Source organism: Aulostomus chinensis, chromosome 23 (assembly GCF_037954235.1).
Source record: "Aulostomus chinensis isolate RoL2024-O1b breed Wild chromosome 23, RoL_Achi_v1.0, whole genome shotgun sequence".
Taxonomy (NCBI): domain Eukaryota; kingdom Metazoa; phylum Chordata; class Actinopteri; order Syngnathiformes; family Aulostomidae; genus Aulostomus; species Aulostomus chinensis.
The window spans coordinates 10,341,105-10,364,090 of NC_141342.1; the positions used below are offsets into that span (position 1 = coordinate 10,341,105).

At 41.5% G+C, this 22,986-nt stretch overlaps 3 protein-coding genes across 3 annotated transcripts in view; 2 read left to right on the forward strand and 1 right to left on the reverse strand.

Annotated features, from left to right (window-relative positions):
- Window positions 1–9,137: 9,137 nt before the first annotated feature.
- Window positions 9,138–12,758, reverse strand: lyrm1 (LYR motif containing 1). Its single transcript, XM_086195814.1, has 5 exons — window positions 12,646–12,758; window positions 11,253–11,443; window positions 11,112–11,172; window positions 9,734–9,765; window positions 9,138–9,640 (listed from the first exon to the last, which is right to left on the reverse strand). Exons 2-5 carry the CDS (start codon window positions 11,409–11,411, stop codon window positions 9,527–9,529), a joined length of 366 nt encoding a protein of 121 aa, XP_086051940.1. The 5' UTR covers window positions 11,412–11,443; window positions 12,646–12,758; the 3' UTR covers window positions 9,138–9,526.
- A 76-nt stretch (window positions 12,759–12,834) lies between these two features.
- Window positions 12,835–19,177, forward strand: dcun1d3 (defective in cullin neddylation 1 domain containing 3). The gene is made up of 4 exons (XM_086195813.1): window positions 12,835–13,446; window positions 14,389–14,471; window positions 16,273–16,825; window positions 18,464–19,177. The coding sequence occupies exons 3-4, from the start codon at window positions 16,383–16,385 to the stop codon at window positions 19,002–19,004; spliced, it is 984 nt and encodes a 327-aa protein (XP_086051939.1). The 5' UTR covers window positions 12,835–13,446; window positions 14,389–14,471; window positions 16,273–16,382; the 3' UTR covers window positions 19,005–19,177.
- A 1,504-nt stretch (window positions 19,178–20,681) lies between these two features.
- Window positions 20,682–22,986, forward strand: part of katnip (katanin interacting protein) — a 17,838-nt gene continuing 15,533 nt past the window's right edge. Inside the window, exons 1-3 of the mRNA XM_086194646.1 lie at window positions 20,682–20,787; window positions 21,296–21,469; window positions 22,723–22,811. Coding sequence (XP_086050772.1) covers window positions 21,458–21,469; window positions 22,723–22,811 — 101 coding nt within the window. The 5' untranslated portion in view covers window positions 20,682–20,787; window positions 21,296–21,457. The remainder of the gene's footprint in view (window positions 20,788–21,295; window positions 21,470–22,722; window positions 22,812–22,986) is intronic.

The window sequence follows — 22,986 nt, forward strand, 5'->3', positions numbered from 1 at the left end:
ATCTTTTAACACTGCACTGAAGAATATTTGAGCAAAATGTAAAAAAAACAAACCACTCACACATACAGAGTGCTCCAGGGATTACATATTTTGGATGGTGCTGCCATGGGTGCCTTCAACCGAAGTCAACTTAATATTTACATTTTCAACCATTGCAGAAAAGAAGCTCACTTTTTCTGCTCGGCAAGATAATCTTGACAAATGAACACCAATTTCATGATTTCCTAATCTAAACCAACATGATTCTATGAGCAACTACATCGCCGATGCACGATTTCAGCATCTCCACAACTAGGTTTGTGCTGCTTCTGTGTTCTTGGAGATGTTTAAAATAATACTTGAACCAATAATGTGTATTTTTCCTTCCGCGTACTTACAAATGTTTGTCTTGAGCTCATGGAGGCATTGTTTTACTGTTGCACTATTTTGTGACGCCAGAATGCAGGAAGAGCTGGGCATGCACAGTTAGCTTCAAGCTAATGGTGCCCCACGGTCACCGACTGCAAACGGTAGCAAAGCTGTACCAAAAGTCCATTCATTAACTTCCAATTGCTGTGTTAAAATATGATACATGTCAATTTTATCCAGCTACATACGTCGGACTCCACAAAACTTGGATTTGAGCTATAAACAAATAGTAACTCTTCAAGAGCTGACAACCTGAAGGTTATAGATTGCTTGTTTTAAACTCAGATCTCATATTCTCTACATGACTGAGCATACTGCTGGAAAAACAAACAAACATGAATTATACTCACTAATGTGTTAAGAGTTTGACATTTTTTGACCGTTTTGCTGTTGTTTGTAGTTTGGCACTATGGAGCACTGGTCTCTTCAAGCTAGAGAAACATTGCTGTTTCTTTCGGCATTTTGGAATGACATGATGCAGCGGTGAAAAAAAATCCTGTTTTTGAGCTCAAGACACCCATTTTTTTAATTCCTGAAAGTCAAATTCAACTTTTTGGATTGAGATTAATGTCCACAACAATCTCCTTATATTTTTTTCATGCAATAGAACAAATCTTTACAATATATTAAGCTACCACGGACTGCGTTTCAGGCATTTAACCAAAAACCCATTCAAAAATCCTGCTGGCTTTAAGAAGAGGGAACCATAAATTCAAACCATATTTCTGGGAGTAGGGACTCATTCCTGTGCCTTTCTATCGTACTCAGCATGCAACATTCAGAAATGTGCAACATCATTATTCTGTATAATCAGTCCGCCTCTCACATTGCATGTAACGATTCTCACCCACTGTTTTTCCACAAACTACAATGAGGCAGGTTATGTTTCCTGTCATGGCTGCCAGTGATCAAGGTGGCTGTGCATCCCTGTAGCTTGCTGTCTGGCTGGCAAACCTTTTTCCATTTTTGCCTGATGAGGCTGTGCTGGCTGGGTCTTTCAGTGAGGCTGCCTCCTCACTTTCACTGCATGGCGCTGAGGCACTCTGGCTCTCTGCCCTGCCAGCCTCCTCCTCCTCCTCCTCCTCCTCCTCCTCCTTACTGCCCCACTTGCCCCCCCAAACCCACACCCTGCCGTCACAGAGGAGCCACAACAGCGAAGATGTAAACTAAGCTAGCACAATACCAACACACCCTCCTCCATTATTCATCTACACCCTTTAATGAGTTTTCCATCCACCTCCATGCATCTACCTCTGTTAAAAACAACAATTATAGTGCTTGATCACTTTAATTTCATTCAGCCCAGAGGTATTACTTTAGTACAAATGCCCTGTCTTACATTAAATGCTTCCCTGTGTGTTAAGTATTGATATGAGCCAGGACAAATTGAATAATGAACCAGAAAATGCAAAACGAGGCTTCATTTTTCAGCACGCAGGGTGGTGTAAAAACCTGCGGAACTCTCAGGTGTGGTATTGAAATTGATTTGTCTTCCAAAGTTTTTTATCCCTCGACAAATATATGAGTTCACTCTCCTTGTATACACTCTGTTCATCAAAGTGCACTTGTGGAAGAATAAGACTTCCCACTTGTCTGATCCAATCTTTAATATGATCATTTATCCTCTTCTTTGACCCTCTTTTCCTTTTACGCTAAAGAGCTGTCTAAGCTTTCACTCTGGTGCCATAACAAAAGGCTGCGTGTCAATCACACGGATAATATGTTTGTTTACATACTATGATCCTGAAGAGGAGGCCAACTAAATGTTTGATGCCTTCTTCGAGTTACCCAGGAACACTCACCCTGTGACCCAACACCAGAGTTGGACCTTGACACATCCAGTCATTGTTAAACAACTCTACACAGCTGTGGCTCACATTTGCACATGCTTCCAGAGGGCAAATAATAGAATACATGTTCCGACCCTGAGCTGATTGAAGCTGCCAAACTGGTGCTCATCTTCCAGCAAGGTGATTATAAAAAGAAATTTTAAGAACCCAGATAAGCTAAAGCTGTGACAACTTTCCACTCTACTCTCTCTCTCCCTCGCTGAAATCTTCGTCTGTGTAATTCCAGAACAAGTTTGACATCTTGGGTCCTCCATCTGATTTCATCAAATTCTAACTGACACCCGTCGCCCTTAACCTCACCTTGACTCTTAAACACACTTGCGTACACTTCACACACTTTCAGTAGAGCGTCCCAGTGGAAAGAACCAAGCATGCGTCAGCTCATCTGGTGCACTGCTCGCCGATCTGCAGGCATTCGGCAATGTTCGCTACACTACTGAAGTCAGCCCACGCACGCTTCAGCCCTCCGCTAATCTCAGCACTGTGAGCTGAGACAATGTGAAAATCCAAACAAAAGCCAAGAAAAAGAAAAAGAGGGAGTGGGACAGCAGCGGTAGAGCAAGAGTGCTGGAGATGAGACAAATATCTGCAGCAACACGAAAGGGCAATTAAGCACTTAGTCATCGCCTTTATTGTGTCTCTCCAAATAGAACTTAAATATCAAATAATTGTCTGATACATTAGTGGTTTTGTCACTCCTGCTTGCTGATTGCCCTTTATAAAAACTGAATTCCTAACCTCTACAAATAGATCCATACAGACACTGGGGAAAGGGACTGGATGTTTGGAGAATTGACCGATCCAGTTTGAACAGGCCTAGAAGATAGTTGGAGAGTTTAGGGGGTGGAATTCATTGGGTGAAATTGAATCGTTAACCTCCCTGCATTGTCAGTCTGCAAACACAGGGATTCCCAAAGTGTGGGGTGCTGCCACTAGGGAGTGCGCAAGATAAAAAACGTGATGGCTGTTTGGAGTGTTTTAAGTGTGATTTTCCCGCACAATAAAGACGTGTAAATAAACATTTCCTTTGTGGTAAGATGAAGTGTTGAAGAAGTTATCTTGTACTCGCTTGTATCGACCGATATAGAAGCAGGTATGGGGCTAAAAAAGTTTTGGAACCGCTGGTCTAACAGCTCTTTAGCTGATCTTCTTTCATACGTAACATGAGCCAATCCAGTTGGAGAGGTCATTTGTCAACTCTTTTCTCATGTCTGAAGTCACTAGTTGGACCGTAAACAGGAAAGGAAGTTGTGGCCCTCTTTCATCTGCTGGCTACACCAACATCTAAGCATATTTTAAATGCTTAAATATGGAATAGAAATGAAAATGCTGTGTGTGTGTGTGTGTGTGTGTGTGTGTGTGTGTGTGTGTGTGTGTGTGTGCGTGTGCGCGTGTGTGTGCGTGTGTGTGTGTGATGTCACCCACTATAGCCTATGTCCTATCTCACAACCCCATTCTTCAGAATTACTCCTGGGTTCCAATGTTCCAGCCCTCTACTTAGTATCATGAAAACGAACCCGGTCATTTTTGCGTAATCTTACTGATGGCGGTGAAAACACAACCTCCTCAGCGGAGGTGATTAATATATACCATCACTCTGATGAGGATGATTGCTCATAATTGGATCACTGGAGCACCGAACTAATCAAGAACAGACAATTGCAATTGTTCTTTTATATGAGAAAGAAACCATCAAAGTCTATTAAGCTTGACAGCAGCAACTGGAGAAACATTACAACCGGAGCTTTGTTAATGGTAATTTACTGTAGCCTGGCATCACCAGACCCGGTCACACCAGCGAGAGCAAACAGTGAGTTCACAGTGTTGTTCTGGTTTCTCTAAGACTGGAAGAAAACTGAAGAGGATTCATAGAAATGTCACTGAGTTCAGTTTAATTGAATATAGCTTTCAGTAATCTAGCAAATTAAGGTCAATAGAGCCTATTTCCTCATAGGAGATGACAAGCCATTATATGAGCACTACCGTTGGCCCTTATCTCGCACATGTATATGACCATTATACAGTGATGATTATTTAATGATAGCTCAAGAGCTGGCAGGACATGCAATAGTGTGATCTGTGTTAAAGCGTTAGGGCATGTTGACCAGGTAAGAGGAGGAGATGGATTCCCATGCATCTCGTTACATCCTCATAGCTCCACAATACAACATAAACGTACAGCATCTACAGTTGATCTAATCTTCACCCTATCCGTTTTCCCTGCTGCCACTGTTTCTTCCACCATGTTTCCCCGAGGGTCTCTCTCGGAAACCCCTGAATAATGCACACAGGGTGAAGGGCTTAAAGGGGCTGTATGATGGATGACTCTCCTCCTTCTGGAGCTGTTGTTTTCTTCTCCTTCTGGAGCTTACTTATCATTCACATGATGACATTACTAAATAATTCGATAGTTAAGTTTTAAAAGTATTTTTTAAAGTCTTGTTATTGTTAATATGTTAAAAGGGGGGGGGCAAACACCTGATATGAGGCTTTTATTTTGAAATTATGAATGACGCTTTATGAGACAGAACTTATCTTCAGTGATAAAATATCTACCGTAATAACTCTTATCCAGTGTTGTAGAACTTGTTACGTACCATCAGGTTTTTAATGGATGCAATACCAAAGACTTGTTTAACACATCATGATATCTTTGTTCTGTTATGCCCTTTTTGGTAAAATGAATTAAAAAGAATAAAACTCAAAATTGCAGTCAAAGTTAAACCTGTGGATGCAGAACTTGAAATGTAATGAAATATTGTGTATAGATAAAGGCAGATTAAATGATTTGGATGAAGTGGAATAGTCCTTTGAAGTATTTGAATAAATAATCTGACAGTGTCCTATCAGTATTTCACTTTTATGATTTTTTTTTCTTTTTTTCACTAAGATTTCGTTCAGTTCATCTCCTGTAATTTAATGTCATTGAACTTAAATTGACGTGTGGTAAGGGGTGTCACTACTCTTATTGTGACGATGATGATTACATTTCCTGTGTTGGTCTTCTGTCTAGTGCCTTGATATGATTGTTTAAATTTAAATCTAAAAACATTTAGATACAAAACACAGGGGAGATGCTTCTCATGTTAGTGGGATTCGTGTTGTTTGAATACTTGAAATAAACCTGGGACATGCTAATGAGGGGTCCTCTTTAATGTAATCACCAAACTAATCCAGAGTTGTTGTTGTTTTTTTTGTTGTTGTTGACTAAGACAGCGTCGCAAAGACTCGGTAGAGGTTTTTCAGTCCTCTGTAACGGAAGTCCTGAAGGATGCTCAATTGCAACCGTGCGTTGAGATGAGAGGAGATGTGGGAGCAGCCATTCTCTGGTATTCCTCATCCCACTGGGGGAAAAAACGTATGTGGACTGTCATCATCATTCTAGTAAGAGTGACCCTGGAGACGCATCTGCTGCTGCTGCTGCCAATCGTTTACCGCTGAGGGAGAGTGGACAGGCGTACTCACGCTGGATCAGAAAACACATCCAACTCCCGTGGAGATGAAGAAATACATGTTTAGCTCAGTTGTTGTTTTTATTCCTTCTCAAGTGCTGCCTTAGAGTTTCTGAGTGTTCAGCAAAGCCTGGGATCCACTGTTGAGTCCACAAAGTGAACTTGCTGAACTAAAAGCAAGTTCTTTATTTAGTGTGGGGGGGACCCCTGGTGGCTTGGGAGTGGAATCAATGTTTGCAACAGTTTCCTGCTGAGCTGCACTATTCTCTTTCTCTTTTTCTGTTTTGTTTTTGTTTTTTTACAAATCTCTTTCTTAGTTTTGGTATCGAATACAAAACACAGACCGTAATGGGTAAAAGCAGAAGGTAAATTAACCGTCCCAGTAACCGATGGACCCACATCCCAAACATCTGTGAACCGAGCCACGTCCATCCCGCCCATTGAACCTTGACCCCAGAGAAAAGGAAGAGGTGGAAAATAAATGATTAAATGAATAATAATGAGATTAAATTAATGGGGGGGGGGGGTGCTAGCATATTGCCATCAGTCAGAACAGAGCATGAATGTAGACTAAAAAGGAATTCCGGGTCTTAGTCAAAGTCCTCCAGAGCCTTTTAAGGAGAGTCTAATCTTCTCAAGTTTAATACAAAAGTATAACCTCTCATCCATCTATTGTGTCTCAGTGGCTAATAATGTGGTGGAAGCAATGACCCCCTGCATGACAACGGGAAAATTGTTTCCTCCGCAGTGCCAACTGCAGTGGCGCTTCTTAATTTCACTGTATAACTTTTTTTTTTATTATTTTCAAATTTAGACGAAAGCATGTACTTTTTTTTAACGTGTCGATGGCTTTAGCTTTGAAAATGATTTATGTTTGATTAGATGCTAATGAAGGTTTATCAGAGATTCCTCATCTGACCTCTTTGATCCCCTCGAATGTTCCTTGACAAGCCTTTTTTTTCGATGTGCATCACGTGTGCGATGTGCAACTACACGACTGAAGCAGGAGCCAAAGTCGTAACCGTCTGATCAGCATTTCTCTTTATGATTGCAGTTGTTTGGAGATGGAACAGAAGTCTAACCGACTCTCCCTCCCTCCACCCTTGTGTCCTGAGTGGGAGCAGACGACTGTCTATGTAGGGCATGTTTAAACTGAGGCCACTCGCTTCTACCAGGACGCTGTTCACATCTGAAAAACCCACAGCCACACACCCAAGGCTGGTGTGTGTGTGTGAGCCGCGAGACTGACGTCACTCTGTAAAACACGTTCACTTTCTTTCGCTCTCTGTGTTCACTGGGCTTCATCATGCGGTTGCATGCAGCCTAATGTGACGCTGGAGGGCATAAAAAGCGACCTTAAAAAGCCCTGGAAAGATAACAAGAAGGCTGTAGTTGTCATGGTGACTCCCAGCCGAGCCCACACTGTGTAGTTTGAATTAACTGATAGCCTAGATGATGACCTCTTGACTGTTCAAGCTCTGCTGTAGAACAGTATAGAATTGTAAACGTTTGCTGGTCTTCATTTGTGATTTTCCAGTCACTTCTGGGAAGTAGAGCAGAGCATAGAAAAAGTACTGTAGTCCCTCGAGAATAAAGCAGCGACACGGAACCCCTCAAGTAAATGTTCAATGTAACTATTAGATACAGACTCTTCTAGGAAAGAAAAATGCTTACTTTTGGAATATAAATCAATGTTAACATGAGGACATAAACAAGGCGTCCCTGTTCGTAATAAGACTGCTTACCATATAAATGCAATTTCATGGTAAAAGTGAAATGAGACAGTAGAAAACGATTGTACGATGAGGTACCATAATGAAACTCTCAGTTATAAGCGCATTTCAACATGAGAAAGACTGAATGAATCCCAGCTGAACTGGAGGTCACCGTCACCATTATCAAGAGTAGATTAAAGGGAACATGAGAGAAAGGTTATCTTTCTACTCAGGTTTCCAAACAAACCTGAAAGCTGTACAGAAAGCAGTCCGCTCTTTAAAGAGCAGACTGGTGTCGTTAATGTGGAGAAACTCAGCTAAATAAAAGGAACATTAAAAGCAAACCAGGGCGGCGCATTGGTGCAGTGGTCAGCACTGTCACCTCACAGCAAGAAGGTTCCGGGTTCGAGTCCTGGCTCCAGCACGGGATCTTTCTGTGTGGAGTCTCCATGTTCTCCCTGTTCCTGTGTGGGTTCTCTCTGGTACTCCAGCTTCCTCCCACAGTCCAAAGACATCAAGAGGGGACGAGGCTGATTGATACTCTAAATTGACTGTAGGTGTGACTGTGAGTGTGAATGGTTGTCTGTCTCTATGTTGGCCCTGTGATGGACTGGTGACCTGTCCAGGGTGAACCCTGCTGGGATAGGCTCCACCCCCCACCTCCACCCCCACGACCCTGAACAGGATAAGCGGAAGAAAATGGATGGATGGAAGCAAACCCGATATTTATCTGTAAAATTTGTTTTGTTCTACAAATGTTGGACAGAAAATTGCGCTAGTTCAGGAATGAATTTAGAACACATGAAGGCATAACAAGTAAAATGCCAAACAGAATACGTGAAGATGTTCAATCAAAGGTCAGATGACACTCATGATGGATTTACAACTGTGTCACGTCTGTCGACATCTTCTTGCCGCTGCTTCTTTGGTCCATGAACACAAACTAATTTCTAATGAGGTTATACTTTCACCCGCCGGATGGTCAATCTAAACGATGACACAAAAACTACCACGCCTGGCGGACTGTGGCGTCTGGGCCAAGGAAAAACCCAGAACATTAAAACAGTGTGAATGCTTTCCTCAATAAGACCACAGATGCCACATTGAAAGTGCTGGTCCTTTCAAAAGTGGGCCAAATTTGGTCAAAGTACAAATGCATTGTTTTTGAAGTGTGCAGTATAACAGTTTGAAGTCAAATATGTTCAAAGATGCATGTGTGGATTTCTCTTAATAGGCCAAACTTCTTCTTTCTGTTTTTTTCTCCCCATTCCTGTGTCTTCCATTAATTGATATTTATTCTTAGAACCAAAATATGGTAAACATAAGATCCATAACAGGAGAACGCGTCTTTTTTTAACACCAAAAAAGTGTGAAGGTGGAATTTTGCTGTTGTACTTTAAACGACAATACATTTTACAGGATTATTATTATTTCTTTTAGCTTCCTGATTGTTTTATTGGCTTCCGAGCAAAAGTTGTGTGTGTGTGTGTGTGTGTTTTTCCCCCTAACTTGCTTTCATCCTCTATTCCTGTTTGGTCTTGTTCTGGAAAGCAGCATTAGCTGACTCTACCCCGAACTTCCTCTTTGGATTTGCCAACATTTTTTGGAGTTTAGTGACAAGCTCAGGTATCCATGGTTTAAATTTACAGGGCGGAGCTTATATAAGAGAGTTTCTACACTGGTGCATGCTGGGAAAAGGAGAACTAGTTCAATCATGAAAGTGCTTTTTATTTCTCATCGGTAAAATCAGTGCCTGTTAACAGTTTATACAGCAAATTTTTTATCTCCCTGTGGTTCAGATTGAAATAATATTCCCCCTTCCCCATACACAAACACAAACACACAAATATGTTTATACAGAATAATAACCTATATTTACATTACACAGGACAGTCCCTGCTGACAGTCTTCCTGAGCTGGAACAGAAGCGGACACTGCTCAGCACAACATTACAACGGCGAATGAAAAATGGCTGTTTCCCTGAACGACGAGTGATCACTGAGCGCTTAGCAAGTCTGCTCATGAGATCAGCTTGTGACTGCGCTCTAGTTTCCTGGCCTGGGTAACTTGAACTCTTGGCGAGGATGGAGGATATCGAGCATCAGGTCTCTTCATGTGACTGTAAGTAAATTGGCTTGGCCTGCTTCCTCAGGCGCTGCTGTGTTCGCAGCTTCCTGCCTTTCTGAGTCGCCAGTCCCATTGGCGGTAGGTAGGTCTGTGGGAATATTCAGGAAAAAATAAATCCATTACATTCTTTCACACCACAGAAATCTTCACACATATAAAGATTGTGTGGTTTATGACTTACAGCCCTTGGGTATGGGTTCCTGTAATGTAAACCTGTAAGAGATCAGAATGTGAAGATCGTATTAAAACAGGAAAAACTATTAAATCTGTCCTTTTACTCTTAAAGTGGACAAACTGTTGAGACCCAGAGTTCTACAGTTTATCCTCTGTCACATAAATGATTCTACATCAATCTTGGCAGCTTTTTTTTTTTTTAATACAAGATGTTAACGTTTTGTTTTGTTTTTTTCAAGTGGAATGTGAGGGAGCTACAGTTGTGGAAAACGGCCCAAACAATTTGTTTTGTTTGCAACTCTCTCTGGAGCTCTTCACCCGGCGAGAGTGAGTCACCGCAGCCGTGTGAAAGAGCTCAGGAGCGGCTCCCAGCCACCCTACTCATTTCAGCCAGTGATTTCATCCTTTTTAGTCATAATCCAATGCTTTTGGCCAAAGGTGAGGATTGGAACATGAAACAACCGATAAACTGAGAGGGTGACCCTCAGCTCATGCTCAGGACGTGAGTGTTTCTTTGGTTCTTACGATAGAGTGGTGTAGGAATGAGTCCTAAAACCTGGAAAGCCCGTTTAAATGTCCGATGTAAGGTCTAGGCCTCAGAAAAGCCTCCATTTTTATTTTATTTTTTTCCCTAGAGCATGAAATTGAGTCATGAGTTATCGGTGGGGTTTGCGAACACAATGTAAGTTGTTGGTTTCTAGCTTTTGCGCTTATGCAGTGGTGCTTATTTGTGAAGATCATCTTATAAAAAAGAAGTGCTGGTACAAAAACTTTTGTTAACCACACATCTTATTTTTTCAATGATCAGAAATCCAGTAAAAGAAATAAAATAAAATAAAATAAAGCTGCTCCTTTCAGGCTCAGAATGTGAAATATGAGCTCGTTCAGATTGCGCGTTTGAAACGTTACGAAATAAATAATGACGCATCCAAAACAAAGTCGCTCATCCTATTTGTCATCACAGCAGATTTCTGTTTCTTTAAACATTACCATTCCTACTGTTGCTCTTGGTTCTGGATTCTCTGCAAGAAAACATGGTCCTTTTTTGGTCAAACACGCTGATGTCATTAGATCGGCGTTTACTTTTCTGCTGACTCATGCTAATCTTTTAACATGCTCAGTCCCCTCATGATGTCACAGGACACTGGTAACAACTCTGCTAGGAATCAAAGGTAAAGGGTGATTAAGAATCCCATCAGCTGTTGCTGTCTGAGACAAACAAAGGAGCTCAGGTGATGATAACTGGGATCCTGAGTGCCTCATTTCATTCCACCTTGAGACAGCACGTGTGGTATAAAACCTGTAACCTCGAGTCTCTAGTTTCACATCAAGGATATTTTAGGACTCGTTTGATAAAGCAAAGCATATAATACCCACATTATTACCTATTTCTATCCTCGCCTCACATTCCTCTATACACCTCTTTATCGATTCTCGGTCCGTCATCTGAAAAGAAGATAAAACATGAAAGGCTGGTCACACAAGTACACCCTTCAATTTTCGGTGAACACCAGTGTCGTTCTCACCTGTTGGTTCTGTCTGAACAGAGCGCGAGCCTCCTGAAGTATGTATTTTCGCTCCGTCTCTGTGTCCCTTGCAACGGCGCTCTGTGCTTGCCAGGTTCGGGCGATACGAAACACCCGCGTGTACAGCGACAACACCGTCCTGCGAGTGCAGGCCGTCATCAGGGCTCAAATTTGGAGAAAACAGAGGATGCCTGCACAGTGAAGGACACATGATGCTGTGAGCAGACACTTCGTACTCTTAATTCAGATGTCTCCCCTTTCCAGAGGAAATATTCACTGTTAATAGTGTTTAGAGCATTTAAAAAAATATTCTACTAGATTTTTTAAAAATTATTTTATGCCAACACTTTTCCATCAAAGTTACTCAGGTTTCTGTACTGACAGAGATTCAATCACACTTTTATATGGCCCAACTAGGGCTGTGCAATTTGTCAAAATCACAATCTGACCTACTTAGATTTTTGATTCGCAGGAGAGTGCAATATTTATGAAAGCCTAATTGTGTGTCAAAATACCATTTTTCAAAATAAATGTTTTGGCGCTACATACATACATGCCCTGCCTACACATCTACTTTCTACAGATTTGATGATAACAATTAATTGACACAGGACCCCCCCCCATCACATCATTTTCATGATGTATTTTTTTCAGTGGAAACGGGAATAATGATGTAAAAATGAACACTCACTGTAAAAGTGCCAATCATAAAGTAATGTGAAGTAACAATAATCTCAATTGGATAGTTTTTCCAAAATCATGCAGAACTAGGCTCAACCATTACAGGTAGTTTGTTTTATTTTTTTTGGGGGGGGGGGGGGCGATACTGATATTAATAAGATGTAAACAAAAATAAATAAACAAGACTTTTGCTGATACTCTTAATATTGACAATATATTGACAGATAATATATGCTGATCACACTTTCATCAAAGACAAAGGAAGTTGTACTTAATTTGTGCTTATTCTGCAATAAGTGACAAGCAGAACAGATAGGATGTTTGGAGTGGGGGTCCCGGGACAGACGAGGGCTTTCTCATCTTTTGAACACTAGATGTCGCTAAAATCTACACAGAACTGTTTTGCAACCATAACCTAAAGTAACTGTTACGTGATAGAATCAAGGGCACCAAATCGTATGGTATATTGGGATTACGGGAGTTTTGAGCATTAATCAAGTTGCATTCTGTAAAAGCATTTGCAAAAACCTTTATTCATATCACCACACATGGATTAATACATTAGCTTTAGCCGCTGCCGTCACCATCAGTCGATTTATTCTTCTAAACGCAGACGTAACGTGTTCTATATGGGACCCCGAAATAAATAATGAAGTTATGTCATCGTTCACCTTGTGTTTAAGAGTTAAATATGATTAAAGTTCCCATTTACCTGCTGAAACTGACGGAGCGGTAGGCTGGCCAAAAGCTTGCGTTGCTTGGACAGTGGGAACACACGTGTCGCCTAGAGATGACGTCAGCACGACCTGTCTCAAAGAAACAAAAATTACAAACTAACATTTCCCTATGTCCCCATGTCCCTAAAGTTTGTGATTTTTTTTTTACTTATTTTGACGTAGCGCTGTAAGAAGTAAAGTTCATTCCGAGTCATCTGGGAGCTCTGTATTATTCCATTTTCATTTACAGAACTCTTTATAGAAGCGTTGGTTTTATTGTGACTGTTTTAAGGAGTCTTGGTGTCATGTTATATTAGCAGGCACACTGGTTTGTTAAATTTTAAAGGGTAGGTCCTGTCGCCAGCGCCGAGGTGAAGATCAGCTGTTGGCTGCTAGCAGGGAGGAAGTGATGCAGGAAGATGTCCATAATGAAGCTACACTCAATGACTAAAGGGGGAAGCACAAAGAAATTGGCTGTAGTCCGTGATGGTCTTTTAACTCACTTCGACGAGCCAAGAGGATTCAAAATGGATACAGAAACACACGCCGCGTGCGATTAGTGTTTGACTCATTTTTTTTTCTGACAGGGGCGAAGAATTGATATTGATGTGGAAGTTTTTGTCAGCTGCCAGCTAGCCCAGCAAGCTAGCAATCTGAGTTAACGCGACGAGTTTGTCTCAGTTCATTTCTGGTCTAAAACGCTACCCCCCTTGACCAACTTAAATAACTACCTTATTCGTACTGGAATGTTTGCAGTGATGCGCATCCAATTCCACATAAGAGAAATTCCCATAAAGGTAAGTTTCCTTCACGAGGATGACAGTATTTCGCGGCGTCTTAATCGAAAGACGTAGCTTAGCCGATAGCTAAGTTTTGGTTACCCGAGCTGATGCTAGCTAGCTATGGCGACGTCGTAAGGGCCAGACTGTTTTGATGTAAATGGCCTGGTGGCGGTGATGACCTGGAAATCGACACTAACTTTGCCGTAAATACCATCTGAATTTGTCAGCTTTTTGTGTTGTCAGTCATACATGTTTCAAGAAGCAGTGGTTATGCGACATTTTGGAGTGCCGTGCTGGGAGCTGACTTGATCCTGTTAGTGTTCGATACTTTTTAATCACAACTTTGTAAAATACAGCAACGTGAACGACAACTGTTACCCGAAGTTTCTTCTGTTGAAGCGGTTTGTAAATCATCTTGCACGTACACTGCATTCATTTTTGTAACCTAAACTGTGTCGTCTCTGATAGTTAAAGCCTATTAGAGTTCGAGTCATGGGTGGGTTGTTTAGCTAACCTGTCATGAATCGTTAATGGTCATCGTTAATAGTAAAGAATCCTATGAAGTAAGTATTAAAGCATGAGCTGATAAGATGGGGCTCGGTGAGGTTGTCCATAGAGGGTGCAAGTGGGATTTGCCTCTACATGCCCAGTGCCGCCAGTGAGTAGGCTGTCTAATATTAATATTGATTATTGCGTGACTATAAATCTTGTGATCCTCATTAACGACATTAAAAGGAAGTTGGATAAAGAAGAACCTCAAAGACCTTTTTTCATCAGCTTATGAGTTTTAATATGCGATTTTTTTTTTGTTAACCTCCGAGCATGTAAAAGTTACGTTAAACAAGTGAAGTACAGTGCGAGTGGTTTAAACTGTCATTCCTAGAATCTTTCCTGCAGGTTTGGGAGTGGCGAGCTATCACTTTTTGCTTGTGATGACAGGATACTGTGTCTTTTCAGCATTGCGGATGTCAAGGTCACAATGATGGAGCAGAATAGGAAGACACATTGATCTGTGGCCAGTGCCATCTGAGGGACCGTCTGTAAGTAACAAGCTACTTCATTTGTACACTTCTGTCTGTAAATGAAACCCCAGAATCATCCACCGCATTAATATATCCTCATTAACTCTGGTAGACGTACATTGATTTATGCCTTTTCACTTTAGCTTGGAATATAGTTTCCCGTCAATCAACCACCATTTCACTTTGACCTGTGTGGAACTACTTTGGCCGCGTTCAGAACCCAAATCAGATTTTTCTCAAGTCAGATCTTTTTCCTTCTGCACTTTTTTTTGTTTGTTTTTATGCAAGTGACGAGATCAGATTTGTTGTTTCCAGACATGACCAACTTCCCAAATTATGTTACTATGATCATTGCATAGGCGTCAGTAACTAAAACCTCCTTTCTTCCATGTTGCAAGAGGTCTTTTTCCAGCTTAAGCTGTACAGAAGCCTCCCCGCCAAGTGTCAGCCACTTTATTCAGCATCTGTCTTGTCCTCCGTGGTTGCCCATGTACCAGTGTGATGTTGAGCTTACTTAACTACATGGAATCGTGTTATCCACTATGGTGCACATCCGTCACAGTGGCTTTGCTGTTCTGTTGTGCATTTAGAGTGACTCAGAAGATGCTTTTGAATCCCGGTTGAATGTCTTCTTGAAATTTTATTGGAATCGCATCCAAATGTGATGTCATTTGCAAATTTGCATTTCATGTGATTTTTTTATTCCCCCCCCCCTCCCCCGGCCAAATTATCAAAAATGAATCTGGATATGTTAAAAAATTGTATAGGACTTGATATTATGAGCAAGGTCTTTGAGTTAATGAGTTGATGAAATAGTTTTCCGTCCTTTACATGTGCCAGTCAAATGATAACTGAAATAAAACGTGCAGTTTTGTAAGAACTGTCCTAAAATCATGTTGTTCAACACATCTTATTCAGACGTTATTTTTCTTGCCAATCACAGTTACGGTTAAAACAGTGGTTTCATTATTCCCTGCATATTTTCCATGTGTGTATGCACAGTTGCCGCACGAAACGTTTGAAAATATGAAAGACACACACAGTGTAGAGATGTTTGCCAGATAGAAAGTTTCCTAACCCTCAAGCTATACACACTCCATCATAATGTGGATTCAGATGTAGTAATAACCATGTAAACCCATAAGTCCACTTAGTGTGTGTTTGTTTTCCTGGCTGATAAAAAGCTTGTGCTGTTGTTTCTGTCTCAGCGATCTTTCTGTGAAGCATCAAGACAGTTGCCAGAAATATGCTAGCATTGCCCTTCTGCATTTTATTATCTATGTGTTTGAAATAGTTTTTCCAACATGAACAGCTACTGGAGGATGTTCAGACATTGGATTAGCGTTCCTTTGAGCAGCAGGCCCCATAACGCAATATAGACTTATGTCCTCAAAGAGGTTGGTGTTGGCGACACCTTGCATGTGTGTCATAGAGGAAGTCTCACAGGGGGGTAGAAGCATTTGAAACCCTTTTTTGGACAAAGTCGCCTCACGTTTTAAATCTGATGGCCCAGAGTCATTACCAAGATGGCTGCCATGTAGGGAGACTTGGTGAGGTGGACTGAAGTCTCTTTCACACCAAGCTCAATCAAACTCAGTGTAAACCCTCAGAAGTCTGACAGTAGCAGACCTGTATTATGGCATATTTGGTGCAGGTGGCCTCATGTGTTGACGTTTACTGTGAAACTATTGTTTGTTTTTGATTTCTTACTAACAGCCACAGGAATGTGGACCCTGACCTTTTGTTCATGATCAAGACTGACATGTTTAAGAGCTACACTGTGTGACTCTAAACAATCTGAAATGATTCTTTACCTCAGGCCCGAGGGTATGTTGAGACGTCTTGGCAGGCAAGAGCAGAGGTGTCTAGGCGGTTTGGACGGGGACTGAAGGGGAGGAGGAAGACAGACAAGGGACCAGGGAGAAAGACATGGGCCAGTGTGTCACCAAGTGTAAGAATCCAACGTCCTCACTCGGCAGTAAGAGTGGAGACAAGGAGAGCGGCTCCAAGTCTCACCATAAGAAAGGTGGCTGTGCAGGCGGCGGAGGCCACAAAGAAGAGCCCAGCGCCCCATGTAGCAAAACCACCAGCGAGCTGTCGAATGGCACCAAGGCCCTGGAGGCTACTGTGGAGACCCCTATCATCCCTGCACTAATGGGAGAGCCACGCAAGGAGGAGTGTATGGATGGAGACGGGCTGTCCATGCTGCACATTGAGGAGCTGTTCTGCTGCTACAAGGATGAACAGGACGACGCCATCTTGGAGGAGGGAATGGAGAGGTTTTGCAATGACCTGTGCGTGGACCCGGCCGAGTTTCGTGTGCTTGTTCTTGCCTGGAAGTTTCAAGCGGCCACTATGTGCAAGTTTACAAGGTATATATATATATAGAGAGAGAGAGAGAGAGAGAGATAAAAAAAATCTTTTTTTTTTCATTATGTATCATAACTGATAGCGATTCTCTTTTCTTTTCCTTTTTTTTTTTTTTGGATTACCTGGATGAGTGCTGAGTAAATACCGGAAAACCCAAATCTTACCATTTTAAATTGATTAAAATGATTAAATCTTGACACTGCTTGCGGCAGGTGAAAGATCAGTACTGCAGAAATGTGATCATGGCCAGTCAAGGAATTTTTGGTTCCTGGCGTCACACAGTCCGCTCCTTAGTCAGAGTCCTGTTAATGTCACCCATTCACTCTGTGTATACCAGCTGCAAATACTTGTTTTTGCATAAAACTGTTCAAAGGCATTCCCAAACACAAGCTTTCCAAACAGTGGATTTTTATTTATTTATTTATTTTTTGCCGTTCAAATAAAAATGCCTTGGACTTCTGTGACATTTTGTGTCACTTTAAGGTGTCACTCCTTAAGTGAGTCTGTGTTCATGCACGGGTGAAGAGAGACTCCTAATCCTCGGTCCACATTGTTCCACAGGGAAATGATCTAACATCACAAGCGCTTGGTATTAATAATGTGACGATATTAGCGCTAAACACATCCTGCTTTCATAGGAACTGAAACATCAACTGTTCCTGTGTAAAACGGGGGACCAGAACACCGGAACTGCTCACTCGAGATGCATGTGTTGACATGTCATGCCTCTATTGTGGAACACCTGAGTGCTGTAGCACCTCACACACTGGGGGAGCGTCACATCCTTCAGTTTAAGGCAGCATTTTTACAGCAGCATAGCTGCAGTGAATCTCTGTAAAAGTGGTTGATAAGAATAGGAGGTGGTCGGCCCCCTTAAAACCCTATCTGGTCATTGTCAAATTTAGGGAAAACATATCTTATAATAATAAGTTAAAGACATATTTGGGTATTTGAGATATGTAATGGTGGTTGGTGGCCATTTAAAAAATGCTGTAACCACAAAATCCTCTCTTATTCATAACTGCCTTCTTATGTGATTTTTATACTTAAATCTTCTTAATTAACCCCCCTGTCTAGTCTGTAGTTTTCACTGTGAAGTAGTCATCTATCCGTCCATCCATCCATCCGTCCCTCCATCCCTCCATCCATGCTGCCTCAGACACTGTTTTTACCAGCTGACTAATCAGTCAGGAAGGCGCACACAGGAAAGCCTGCTCCCCACTCCCACTCTGCAGTTAGCACCTGAATTGAATAGAGCGGCCTGGGTCACTGTCGTTCCCCCCCCCCCCCCCCCCCCGATATATAACTCAGCACTTTTCTATCAGGCTTTGGACAATACCACACTCCAGTTACAAACATGTTTCATTGTCACCTGATGCTTACGGAAGCTCTTTATATTACATTTGACTTTGAAAGTGGTTGGATGGTGAATTGGTACGGCACATTTGCTGAAATGAAAATGGCATTTGTCAAAGATGCAATAAAATAAGCAGTTTTACAATGTTTTTTAACAATGTATTCTTGGTGATGGAGATGTTGGTCACTGATGTCTGTCTTTGGTGACACACATTCATGACCATGACCTCATGAAATGGTCAGTGTCATTCTGATATAAGGTCTTGTTTCTGTTGCATCACCAGGAAGGAGTTTGTTGAGGGCTGCAAGGCCATCCAGGCAGACAGTCTGGAAGGCATCTGCTCCCGCTTCCCCTGCATGCTGCTTGAGGCCCAGGGTGAGGAGAACTTCAAGGACCTCTACCGCTTCACCTTCCAGTTTGGCTTGGACGCTGAAGAGGGGCAGCGCTCGCTGCAGCGTGATATCGCCATCGCCCTGTGGCGCCTGGTTTTCACCCAGGACACACCTGCAATCCTGGAGCACTGGCTGGACTTCCTGGCAGAGAACCCCTCAGGTATTCGGGGCATCTCAAGGGACACGTGGAACATGTTCCTTAACTTTACCCAGGCGATCGGGCCTGACCTGAGCAACTACAGCGAGGACGAGGCTTGGCCCAGCCTCTTTGACACCTTCGTTGAATGGGAGTTGGAGCGCAGGAAAAAAGAGGAGCGAGCACTGATGGAGAAGGACGAAGAGGGGAGGTGTACTGAGACGGAATGTTCTCCCACAACAGATAGACTTGAAACAGAGGGAAGCCGCGGATCACAGACATGGGGGGGCCACTGACCAGGAAACCTTTGTAAGGGAGGAAAGCATATGACTTCAGTCACCTATACATTTGTGAACCGTTGGATGAATATTGTATTACCATTACAGCTGATCATTTCTCTCTGTTGGGGTGGGATTCCTTCTTCGCAATTTTTCATATATATATATATATATATATATATATATATATATATATATATATATATATATATATATATATATATATATATATATATATATATATATATATATAATTTTTTTTTTTTTTGAAAGGGCTCGAAGAACTGTTCTGTTTTAAGCACTTCTATTTAAGTTATTGTTTTACTTTCTCTCTCTCTCTCCCTGTGTGTTTTTAGTGATTGGACATGTGGTCTATTTTAACTTACGCCTACCTACTTACCGTAAGCCAGCAAAATTAGCTCCGTAATGGCTTGGTTTTAAGAGCAGATAACAGAAAGCCATAACCTTTTTTCCCATTAATATTCATGATTAAAAAATTATTTATAGATCATTCATTTTGACCTGGTAACACTGCTGATACGTTTTGTACAAATAGTTAATAATAAAGAAGGGAAATTGGGACATCCTGTCTACAAATAATCTCTTATCACCAAAACTGGAGATTTATCCTGAGGGTCAGGGTCGATGAAATGGTCGGACTAATCTTGAGATATGCTTTTATCTTGCAGTGCTGTGGGAATGAATTGGTTGCACTTGTATTGCCTTCACCACTGTTGGCCTGCAGTTACATGGCAACAGCAATGTACAACAAAAGGGCATTTTATCTTTGAATATAACACAATTGACAATTGTATCCTTAATGATCAAAGTTGCAATATCCATTTAAAAGTTGATTTCCTCCGTAACACACACCGTTTTCATCCGTGTTGAGTGTTTTTGAGTGCTACTAGTGCAGTGTGCGGCTTGTTTAAGCAGTCTGCTGTGCTTCCCTTTGACCTTTTCAGCATCTACCATTTTGATGTCCACCCACTTTCAATTAAGAGGATAAGCGTAACCTCAATAATGCTGGCTTTTCTCAGATCTCATTTTTGGAAATCTGTAAATCAGCTAAAGCTAGATCTTTGTTGTTTCTGGACAGAAGATGCCATTTACACTTGGTGTCACACAAAGCTTAATGTTGTTTACCTCCTATAGAAAAAAAAAAGTCTGCACACTTCACAAATGTTGTTGACTGGTGATGGTCGTTATAGATTGCACACACAAAAAAGAAAAAAAAAAACCTATGGCATGCTGGGTAGCTATACTTGCAACACTTTGCAAAGAGATTGATGTCAGTCACTTTGATTTTCATTTAAACATTTTCCAAACTGTACATTGATCTGAGTGTAGCCTGGGATGTTTTGGGATGAGTGAGTGTGAATCAAGAGTCTGTGATATGGGTCCAGTATGGTAAGAGGGTGGCCATAACCTGATCTGTTTGGTTTACATCCACAACGGTTTTATTTCAGACCTCCCCTTATCCTTTTTATATAAAAATGTATTGATTTATAATAAATAAAAACAGTGTTGAACTTTTGACCATGGAAATATGTGTTCTTTCACTTCAACTTCCGTTTCTTACTTGATGCATTGTAAATTCGAATGTCACTGAGCAGTCGTCCGCTGGAGGCTTTTATGGTGTTGCTGGCAGGCAGGGGGCGGGCCGGGGGTGTGGCCTCCACACATGCAGGTCTTCCCATTGGTGCAGAGCTATCCTGGTTACCAACCAACGTAACACAGCACCCAAGAAAACTCGTTAATTTCATGCAAACGGCTAACAAAGTACCTATGTACAAGTAGAGTGAGTATTTTTTAGTAATATTTACAAATGGAGGCAGGTACATCTAATAATGTGACTGCTATACACAATGTGTATTATTAAACGTCAAGTAGTGGCATGCTAACGTTAGCTCTAACGCTAATAACAAACTGGAATGCTAACTATTGAAACTGGCTCGGTTGTTTGTTCAGGTTTTCTCTGCAAATAAGACCAGCCGTTAACTTTTCTGCGTAATTATAACCCGCACATGTAATGGTAATTTGCATGTAATGTAATTTAGTCGTGTAGCGTTAACATTGTTATCAGGGGCTAGCCTTTCAGCTATCAGTGCAGAGTGAATGATCTCACCCATCCTTGCATTTAGCTTTGAGGTCAACTGTGTGTTTAGCGCGTTGTCGTTGCTAACATGGGTGTAATATGACATGCAACATTCGCGGACGAATTAGCGGAGATTATTTGTTCTGTTGTCTGGGGAGGGGCGACATCTTAAAGAGAGGGTTTTTAAGGTAATGTGGTTTTCGTGTCACAGGTAACCTTGAGGTAACGCTATCCATCTGTGTTCCACTGAAATTGTAAATAGTCCCCCCAAAAAATAAAATAAATAAATAACAGATTTCAATGACATTTTGGAGGAATGATCGGCCCTCTCCAAGATGTGGGATAGGGTTATGTGACCAGCAACAGCCTCACAATGGATAACAAGGTAAGCGAAGATGGTTTTGTACAAAGCCGCATCTGCATGTCAGTAATATTAAGTTCACTTGATCTGTACTCCGACTTGTGGTGTCCATGTGAAGCTCTCTTCGATTTTCACTACTAATCCCTGCCTTCTTTTCGAGCAATGCTGTCACCTTGTCTCTCTTTTCTTTAATAACTCTTCTGTTCCTCCATCACATTTCTGCTCCTTGACAGATGCTGTAGCCTAGTTGACCCGTAGAACCTAAGTAAGGGTCTTGTGACTTTCATATTTATCTTGCATGATGTTGAAATGAAATGGCATGAGCTGTTGGTGACATGCAGACAACTGATGCTCCCTCCAAGGAAGTCTAGTTGTATTTTATTAGCGGTTGTAGCTGTGATGTCTTTAACACAACACACACAGCATCCAGATGCAATCACATTGGAGTCCTGCAGATTCTTGACAAGAGCCAGTGGGACTGAGACCATAATTCTGACCCCACATGTTTGGATTATTGCTATTTAGCTCTATATATATATATTTGTAAATCTTGTCAAGGATTGTGTTTTGATACCTCAAATGCTCTTGCAAAATTGGACACATAAGTGCATGATGTAGTGGGAGCCTATGTTTCGTTCACATCTTGTGATTGCTGAGGAGGATTGCATTTTTCGAGACTAAACTTCACAAGGCATTGATTCATAATCATGTTGCAACTATGATGATGCAATCCAGGCCTTTTCTAAAACAGAAGGGTGAGTTCTGACGTATTTTTTTTTCGCCAAAGCTGTTTGCTGCCGTGCCGCATTTTAGATTCTCAATTGACGGATGCACGCGCACTCAAACTCTTCACGTTAGATGTTGCAATGAACTGATTGTGAATAAAAGTCCATTGCAGAAAACATTCTGCGCTTTTTGTATTTTCAACTCTGCCTTTGCACTGAATGCATGCTTTCTGTTAGCATCTTTGAACTGTGTGATGGATGACCAGGTGCATTTGGCACTTCAAAGTCCACCACATTGACAGTTGGATAAATAGGGCTTTGTCTGTCCAGCCTGCATTTAAAATTAGCATCTTGACACACTTCCTAAAGCTGGATCACTACTTTGATCAGAGACTGGAGGAGCGAGTTGTTCGCATTCCTTTTGTGATTTGCCACATGTGTTGAATATTGTTTGTAGTATGGGAATGTGAGTCCATCTGTGGTATATTCTCTCTTGGTCAAACAACTAATTTTTTAAACATTTTTCTGCATCCTATGTGTGTATTCTTGAAGGAGCGGAAGGAGTGCCAAGAAAAGCAACTCGCTTCTACCACAAATGACAGTCTGGATGAATATTTAATCGCCCTCCAGCAGAAAAACAGGTGAAGTGTGAGCACAGACTCTTAGGGAGAGACAGTTTTGGTGTCCCTGTCAATGCACACATCTCATCCTGATTGGGTCCTTGGTTTTAGAAACAGGAAATTAAAGTATGATGGGCTGAGTTTGAGAATGTGTGATGTTCTCCTGTGAGTTCAGAGTCTTACCTGTCTAATCTCT

Excerpts from the sequence above, each read along its gene's own strand:
- lyrm1 (XM_086195814.1), bottom strand. The coding sequence starts at position 11,411 with ATGACGGCCTGCACTCGCAGGACGGTGTTGTCGCTGTACACGCGGGTG. Across the intron at positions 11,173-11,252 it reads TGTTCAGACAGAACCAACAG|ATGACGGACCGAGAATCGAT; the intron begins GTGAGAACGACA and ends TCTTCTTTTCAG. Across the intron at positions 9,766-11,111 it reads TGAGGCGAGGATAGAAATAG|GTTTACATTACAGGAACCCA; the intron begins GTAATAATGTGG and ends GATCTCTTACAG.
- dcun1d3 (XM_086195813.1), top strand. The coding sequence starts at position 16,383 with ATGGGCCAGTGTGTCACCAAGTGTAAGAATCCAACGTCCTCACTCGGC. Across the intron at positions 16,826-18,463 it reads ACTATGTGCAAGTTTACAAG|GAAGGAGTTTGTTGAGGGCT; the intron begins GTATATATATAT and ends TTGCATCACCAG.